Below are 9,252 nucleotides of genomic sequence, written 5' to 3'. Positions count from 1 at the left end.
GAAAGGTACTATGGGGAAAGATGTGAAGGCTAAACATTCTAGTCCATCTACTGGTTTACAGAGTTTGATACATAAGACTTCAAAGTTCCTAGGCAGACCATCCTTCAATATTGCTCCTCTTATACATATCTTTTTAAAATTACTGCGCTTGGTTCCCACTTTCTAGGCTCCCAATCCTGACTCCTAACTCAACCAGGATTCCCAGTGCCTAGGATTCCTGCCCATTGCAGGAGGGCTCTCTTCTTTGTCCCCTCCTTCAGCTCAAGTACATATAAGTGTTACTGATTGATACATGGACATTAATGTTTTCTGTAATATATTTCTTTCAGACATCATTGTTCTCATCGCTTCAATAGCAGTTGTTTCTGCAAAAACTCAGGGTAACATTTTTGCAACATCAGCACTGAGAAGTCTTCGTTTCCTACAGATCCTTCGTATGGTGCGCATGGACCGAAGAGGAGGCACTTGGAAATTATTAGGTTCAGTAGTTTATGCACATAGCAAGGTATGTAATCCTAGCTGCTGGGTTTGTTTGGCTGACTTCTTCACAAGATTCAATAAGAATCCAAAGAAACAAATATTAAGTAGCTTTGTGTAGAATACATCAAATTTCCTGAAGTAACATCCATTAGTAGGCATTAACACAGGTATGTCAGGCCATGCTAAATGGCTAACAGTTTCTAGAATATGCTGCAAATATTGGACTTGATGTGCTGCTGTGATTATATGTACATTGATGGAGTTGCTAGAGGGTCAAGCTACAGGATTTGGTCTACTTTTAGAGAAAACTGGCATCAGTTGGAAAGCATTAGACTTTTAACTGCTCAGAGTATATAGGTCTTTTAAGTGTCTACCTTGAAATGGCATTCTGTTTTGTCTTTTAAATGGATATTGATCTCTGATTTCTTTTATCTAGGAATTAATCACAGCCTGGTACATAGGATTTTTAGTACTCATCTTTTCATCTTTCCTGGTTTATCTGGTGGAAAAAGATGCAAATAACCAGTTCTCTACATATGCAGATGCTCTCTGGTGGGGCACAGTAAGTACAGAAAAACAATATGCATTTGTTAGCCAATATGCTACAATCTTTTGCATTTCACTCATTGTCTGTTTAACTTAGGGTGCTTTTCAGCAAATTGTTTTATCTGAAAGAAGACTGATCTGAGAAGTTCCCTCCTCCAGCTCTTTATTTGCACATCCATATTTCAGTTTTATCCATCATGCAGAGTTATTGTTTACCAGTTTTTGCTGCAGACCAGATCACTGAACCTCCATGAGAAAAAACATGTTGGTTTTGACCCTCTATTTGGACCAATAATTTGACCCATATCATAAACTGTAACATCTTTAATAATATTGTAATAATACAGTTTATAATGTGATAAGCTGCCTTGATCCAAGTGAGATAGCTGTAAGCTGCAATACAGGAGGAGCAAGCATCAGGAAAGAAAGAATGATGGAAAATTCTTAAATCAGTTTTGCAATGGAAGAAAATGTGCAATCAAAATACACTCTCTGAGTGATGTTGGTTCTCCCTGTACCTTGGACATAAAAAAACAAGAATATTCCCATTCACATTCAGCAGTGTTTTCTGACGACTTTTGCAGGTCAGTTGAAATAAACTAGGCTTTAAATGAGCAATGAAGAACGAGGTGCGAGTTTTTGAATTTTCTTTCCTTTTTTTTTTGTCATAATATATAAGTTTTTTGTTTTCATGGAAATAAAAATGCCCTGTACTGAGCTAGCCCCTTGTCCCATGCTGCACTGTGTGGCGGTCACTCAGGCATCTTGGGAAATCTACCCCTACAAAATCTGTTGCGGAGCAACTACCAGGTCATGTAAAACTGCTTTTTCTTCCCCGATCTGGCGCAGCAGAACAACTGCCATGAGCTCCAGCAGAGTCTGGGGAGTGAAATGGTGCCCATGAGATCATGAATGTTGACATGACCTAGAGCACTCATTGGTTTTCCTGGGAAAAGTGTGAGAGCTGAACCAGCTTTTGCCACCCCTCCTTTTCAGGGGATGTAAAAATGAAGTTTGCCCAGACCTCTGCTGACAACTTCATCTGGATTGAGCAGCATTTGCACATTCAGACCGTGGAATGAGAGACTACAGAAAAAACATTTCACAATTGAATCCTTAATCCTTGTTTTGTTTATATTTTTGCCAAATGTCAAGGTCATTTGCTACTATTAGAACTTGTTTGTTTATTTGAAATTGGTTCACCTAAGGGTTAATAATTTGTGACTTGACTTCCCATGAGACTGTAGTTTTTGAGCTTTCAGTGGGAGCTTAGAAAAAATAGACCAAGTATCTCTTATTTACACATCTAGAAAAATACAGAAATATCTTTCCTGAAGCTTTTTTCTTTAGACCGTCAAGGCAGATCTCCAATAAAATACACGCTCTTATCCCACAGTCCAACATGCACAGTCTCTGCATGTGAGATCCATATTGACTTGAGCTGTCAGAGCAGGTTTTGCCCTCAGTTAGACCACTGCAATTGGTTTTGTGGTTTCTCTATCCTAACGGGCAGTTGATTTTGACTCATCCAAGAGGAGTTTCACTTTCCTGAAAAGAGCAGAGGTCTGGGTTTGACTTCGATGGGTCTGCATGGCTGCTGTTGGGCAGTGGGTGGCTTGGGATGATGGGAGCACCAGCACGGGCAGCCCGAGGACAAGCATTTTCAGCCTCTTTATGTCTCAGGAAACACCGTATCCTCCCCAGAGAGCACTGCAAAGATGGGGAGCTTGACTAAGTGCAGGTTTGGGCCCCGCTGCCAGTGAGGGAACACGTCCGAGTGAGAGATGGCCAAGTCTTGGGAAATTCAGACCTCAGTTCAGGCTCACATCAAGCCAAGTCCCTCTCCCTTGGCGGATCTAGCTGTAGAAACAAGATCTTTGTTTGATAATTTTCTTCTCCACTCCCTGCTGACTGCTGTTTTTTAAGGAAAAACCCTGCGAAGAAATAATCACTGTATAAAATGGTGCTTAAAGTATTTTGTATACTTTGAAGTGAAAATGTGTGACTCATAGGTCAGATAAGTTGTGCAAACTGAGAAAATAGGAATCTTTTCTTGACATCAACAGGAAAAAACAACAAATTGTAATCAAAAACCTGAAAATAATGTATATTGTACATTTTTATATTGCTTCTTCTTTTCCCCAGTGTGTGACAAGAATTCATTTATATTTTTAATGTGCTTAAGTGCACAAAGTCACTGAAAATCAGTTTTCTTCCTTACCTGCTATCTTTGCCATTTTAATAATAGTAATTTTTGTATAATATGTAAAACAGTATGTGGGAAATTCTTAACGTGCTTCTTAGTCATGGTTGTTTTCACTGCCAGAGTAACCCACATACTGATTTTGAAAAGGTCAGATTGTATGGCATTCTAAGGGAAATCAATGCTTAGTTTCATTGATTTGTTTATTTGCAAAAGTTGCTCTAACTTAAATCACAAAGTATCTATCAAAATGCAGATTAATTTGTGTGAAATTTCTATGGAAAAAATAATGCATTGAAGTCAGTCACAAATAGCCATCTTAAATTTCATGCTTTTGCAAACACTTATGCCGCTCTTATAAGACCAGACCCAACATGCAGTATGTAACTCACCAGTTAATTCAGATTATCTGAGAGCCATATCTTGCTATGGTCATTTCACTGACTCTTGTTTTTGAAGCCTCTAGTTTTAGACTGAAACTAAAGGCGGGGTATTAGTATACTAATTAGTATAAGAATTAGTATACTAATTTGCCTAAGAATATTGCGCTGTATTTGCGATTCCACATTGTACCGCGCAACTTGCAGTTTCAACATCTTGTTAATGTTACTACTGGGTATACACTAATGGCTGGAGTTCCCCAGTGCTGCTCAACACAGCTCAACGTGTGTGTTATATGAAGAGTTCAAGTGCAGAATTTATGTAGCTGTGGAAGCTAGAATTATTTAACAGAATAAGGCGAGCAAACTATTTTCAAATGAGAATGTATGCTTATGTCCATTCAAAGACATAAGCATTTTATAAGCAAGCTATGCCTGATTTTCAGAGACTTGTTAGATTGGCTAGGACTGAATGTGCTTATAGGAACATTTAGTTTGCATGCTAATTAGTTTTACCTGAAAATGTGGTTTGCCTTCCTGTCTATCTGACATATTAGATAAGATTTTTCTTAATATTGCACCATTTTCTAGTAGTATTCAGTAGTTACAATTGGGTAAAGAATGCCTGTGGCATTCCATGTTGATCTGTAGATGAAAAAAAAACAACTTACACTGAATAATACAACAATAATTGCTACAATTACTAGCTCAAATGAGTTAATACTAATGATGCATTTTCCATCTAATATGATAGTAGGAACAAACTTAATATTTTCAGTTAGTTAATGTCAGTTAAAGATTCAAAAGCTAAGTGCTTTTAACAGAACATACAGCTACATAAGAAAAAACATTGAGTATCCCGTGATTCTCATCTGATTGGAGGTTGCATAATCTCAGTCGTTATTATATTATCTCCTTATTCGCTTATTTATTGGTTCTTGCATGGAGTTATAATAGAAGGACAGTTCTGTCTTTGTGATGTTTGAGTCTAGCTAGGGGACACTGCTTTTCATGGCTGATTTGTCCAGACAACTCATTTACAGAAACAATCCAAATGGAGCATTTTCTATCTGATGTGGAAGACAGGAGTTTTCTAATCCATTTAGCTACATAAGAGTGTGCTTCAGTTGCCTAAACACAGACATAGATCACCATGTAAGATCAGTTGGACTTTCAACCAACTGGGAAGCTGTGTCTCTCCTGCCACTGGTCCCTTTTCAGATGTCCAAGGGCATCTCAGATGGCACTAGAAATCAGTTTTGAGTGTCGTGCGGTCAGAACAACGGGTTTGTTTTTTTGTCCTGATTTAGGCTGTATCGATTACAAACATGACTGTCCAGCAGCTATCCCCCAGAAGGAGATGATTTGTACACTTTACTATCCCTTTTCCTGTTTCTTGATCCTCCTTTTCCCACCCCAGTTTCCCTCCAGGTAAACGACCTGCCCCTAATTATTTCTTCCCTGTTTATCCCACTTCTACATCCATGCCCAGATTTAATATTGGCCTTACATGGTGTTTCTGATGCAGATGCCTAGGTGCTGTTGGTCTTGCAAGACTGTAGTTGTGCTATAGGTCCCCAATATTCCCCTCCAACTATCTTTGAGCTTTGGCCATTTCTCTCTTCACCAAATATAAAGGAAAAATCAATCTGTGTAGTGTTGAGTAAGATAATATCGCACAGTGCTGATAGCTGTGTGACCACATGAAGACTATCTTGGTCTACTCAGATAAAATAGCTCAAGGTGAGAAGGGACCCACTAATAGTCTTAATCATAGACTGATACTAATAAGTCTTCCGGACCTAAAAAGAATGGGGAAAAAAGAAAGACTTTAACATGGACTTGTTATTTTTTGGAGAAAATCCAAAGATATGGCCTGCACGGCTTTTGTTTCTGAATTGCTTTCAGATGTCAAGTCCCAAAGACTCAAATTTATCTATGATTTCTTTATCTATGATTTCTTTGTAAGATTGGTAGGTGGTAATTTCATTAATATATGGACAACACTTAGTTCTGTTTCCTTCTTGTCAACCCAAGCAGGAGATATCTTGCACTTTGCAGCGTCTGGCAGAGATAGGGAGCTGGATGGAAGCCAAGGAATTGGGTTTGTTCCAGAGCTTCAAACTGCTTCACAATGATTGGCCTGGAAATGAGTTTTGAGGAACTTTTATTCAGGGATTCATTTATTCCAATGCTTCATTACTCTCTGGGTCTTAATAGCTTCAAACTGTTCTGCACTTGCCCTATAATGAGAAGAGCTGAGAATACCCTGTTCTGAAAACAAGAGAAAACCAAACCAAACCTTTTTGCCATGCCAAGAGTGTGGTTGCATGAGCTCACTTCTGCCAAAAAAAAAAAGGGGGATGCATTCCCATCTCCCTTATTTATTGCCCAGTCTCAGCAATGCATTTCATCTGACTGCCTTGTGCAGGCACCCATGCTTGTTAGACCCCTCCCTGAGCACGTTCAATTCACAAAAATACCAGAAACAAACCGCATAAAAACCTGGGTAATTCTCACCACTTTACTGGGTTGCACTGATTCTCTGAAGAGTCCTGCAAAAGCCAGGAAAAAGAGATAGGGCAGGGGAGCAGAGAGCAAGGAGAGTGTGACAGGTGATGTGGCAGAAGGAGGCTAGTTGGTTCAGGTGCCTTGGAGCCACCTAAGGTGGCCTTTATTACAGGTAAGAGCTGTGATGTCTCCAGGCTAGCACATGAAACTTGAGACTCATGAACTGCTTGAAATTGCAGCTACAGCTTTAATGCAACCGATTCTCTTTTAGTGGATAAATTCCACCCGCAGTTTGTTCCCAACAATGTGAGCAATTAAAGGCACTGTTTACTATCTACAAAGCCCTAAATAGTTGAAATCTAATTACCTCCAAAACACTTTGCTTCTTTTGTCCTGTGTTGACCCTATTTAAATAGAATTGCTTTGGACATCTTTCCTAGGAATGAACTTTGAGGAAGCTGGAAGCAAAGTATTGTCTCAAGAAGGCATTTTTCTGAAGAATTCACTTCTGCTAGAATATTTGCTGAGCCTGAACTTGCCCACATTTGGTACATTATGTAAAATAATTATCTTTCACCAAGCTCTCCACGAATAAAAGGCCCTGGAATCCTTGGCATTTGATCCGTTGTTGTCTATCTTTAACATTGTGTGCCTGCACCTGGCCCAGAGCCATTCGGCTTTCCAGCTGAACTGCAGAAGCCCACAGCTCGGTGTCTGTGCTCATGCCGCTTGCATGAGGCATGAGGATCTGAACTCCCCAAGAAGGAAGTGAAGTGAATTCACAGAAGTGAATTTCTCCTGCTGGAACAGTCGCAGAGTTTGAGACTGCCACACTTTTTAGGCCAGGCCGCACAGGACTTGTTTGGTGGACATTCCCTTGGTTGGTGAAGACCCCCAACCACATGCAGACAGGAAGTCAGAACAAACCTGAAGCCATTTGGTTTGTTGTGTCTTTGAGATATGCTCAATAACCACAACCAGCAATATGATCCCAGTAGCATTAGGAGTACATGCTTATGGAGCACATATGTGTGGCCAATTCCATGAACTGTTGATCATAACAAGTTTCTTTTCTGGAGCACCCTCCAAATTCTGCCATAATCCATGTTGTTGCTTCACTGTTTCTGTAAAATCCATGTGTGGTATGCTAACACTCTCCACCTGAGAAGGAATGATGGAGGGATCCAAGTGCCCTCCTGTTTCTTTTTCACCCACCCACGCACCCAGACATCTGAGCTAGTATTGTCCAACAGCCTGAGAAGCCCTATGTGCTGTGGAGTATTTGGGTCTTCATGACAGCAGTGCCGTAGTTGTCATAAGGAAGGGGAAGCAATCAAGAACTTCTTAAGGTTCCTTCCAGCTTTCAGTTAGGGTCTTTTTGTGTTTCAGAAAATTATCAATTTCAAAATGTTACGATACGTTCATAGAAAATGCAGCTTCTTCTGGCACTTCCATTGACTTTCTCTTGACTGTGAACTTCAGCTTCCTTTCAACCATATTATATTTTTGTAGTATGATCTTTGCATAATTATACTTGTATAGTTGTGCAAATACCTACAGTTTATTATATGTTTTTGCTGAAAATACTTAGAACACTTTTATATGTACCAAAAATGACAATTTTTCTGCCTGATTCATTTCCATTCATTTGCCTAGATTTTGAGATCGCAAACCTTCTGCTCTGGTATTCTTAACGTTTATTTATTGCATTTATTGCATATTTGGGTATTTGTCTCATAGCTATTATTTATCTCAGTGTTATTCAGTCATGGATAGTGTTGAGTCGTTACAGAAAAAAAGGAATTCATATCAATATATTTATGGATTTTTTATTTTAGAAACAATTTCACATGTTGTGGTGAATAATTACTTAGTGGAAATGATATTTCATGCAATGTATTTTATCTCCAGCTAATCTTTGACAGACTTCAGTAATCCATGATGTTCATTCATTTGTTTTTAGATCACCTTGACAACCATTGGCTATGGAGACAAAACGCCCCTTACTTGGCTTGGAAGGTTGCTTTCTGCAGGATTTGCTCTCCTTGGCATTTCTTTCTTTGCACTACCTGCTGTGAGTATCCTTACAGAGTTTGTAAAATCTAACAGAAACCCTAGTAGCTCCTACTGCTGTTGTTACAATACAAAATACTGCCTGCATGAAGAGCAACTGTTTAATGCCTTTTTTATCTGTGACAACATCGGGGAAGTCCAAATGAAAGGACTGTAGCTATTGTTGTCATTGCTGTCATCGTGAGTCTTGCAAGAACGAAACTGGTAAATAATCCTGAATTTATAAGGATGAAATTCTTTTCTTTCCTTGTGAGTTGCATCTCAGTTGTGGAATTATACTTCTTTCCTTTTGGAATTTTGAAATAATTCAGCAGATACCTTTTTCTGAATGTGTCCTGAAAAAAGTGGAATATTTCTAACAAATTTTCTGGTATGACTATGTTCAGACTATCAGTTTACAGCAGCAGAAGGCATTAAATCAAGCAAATTTTAGCATAGTTGAGTGCAAAAATGCAATTATTGTTTTCTGTGAATGTTAATAAATAGCCATGTCAGTTTATTTTTAGTACTTTTATTAATATTAAAAAGACTTTAATGCAAATGGGAATCATCTAATGAATAAGTTCCAGAAATAACATTTCATTTTTGAGTGTGGTATCCAACTGTGAAAGACTAAATTTCTTTCTTTTTTAAGTGAGTATTGAATAAGCATGAAATCAGAAGTGACATTTCTATTTTGTTGTGTTACATCCAGCATAATACATGTGGAAAATCAGTGTTTTAATACTGAGATTCATTATCTATAGACCATTATAAAATGTGTGGTAAAATAATGCGTTTGATTTTAACCATGTAGACAAGCCAACCTTAAAAATCAGCATTTACTGGTAGTACTGAATCATCTAGAATACTACATGCTTTTCTTACCTTAAGAATAGAGAGTATTTTAGTATCTCTGACATATCACAGTGTATTATAATTATAATACATTACCTGTTTGTGAATCTTGACATTTAATGGCAGCTACTGTAATTAATTTTCTTTGTTACCTAGTCACCACGCCCAGAAAAGGTAGTTTTAGCAAGACTGCCAGGGAATAATGTGTGAAAAACAATTTTG

The 9,252-nt window shown here is 38.4% G+C and overlaps 1 protein-coding gene across 1 annotated transcript in view; it reads left to right on the top strand.

Annotated features, from left to right (window-relative positions):
* Positions 1-329: 329 nt before the first annotated feature.
* Positions 330-9,252, top strand: part of LOC148593578 (potassium voltage-gated channel subfamily KQT member 5-like) — a gene marked incomplete at its 5' end in the record, with an annotated part of 44,601 nt that continues 35,678 nt past the window's right edge. The window contains 3 exons of the mRNA XM_088530402.1: positions 330-505; positions 917-1,042; positions 8,084-8,194. Of these exons, the coding sequence (XP_088386528.1) occupies positions 330-505; positions 917-1,042; positions 8,084-8,194 (413 nt within the window). The remainder of the gene's footprint in view (positions 506-916; positions 1,043-8,083; positions 8,195-9,252) is intronic.

The sequence above is a fragment of the Tinamus guttatus genome, unplaced genomic scaffold, assembly GCF_059628265.1.
Source record: "Tinamus guttatus ecotype Peru unplaced genomic scaffold, ASM5962826v1 Tinamus_guttatus_pri_ptg000371l, whole genome shotgun sequence".
Taxonomy (NCBI): Eukaryota; Metazoa; Chordata; class Aves; order Tinamiformes; family Tinamidae; genus Tinamus; species Tinamus guttatus.
The sequence above is the reverse complement of the archived record's forward strand: the minus strand, read 5'-3'. Positions and strand labels throughout refer to the sequence as shown.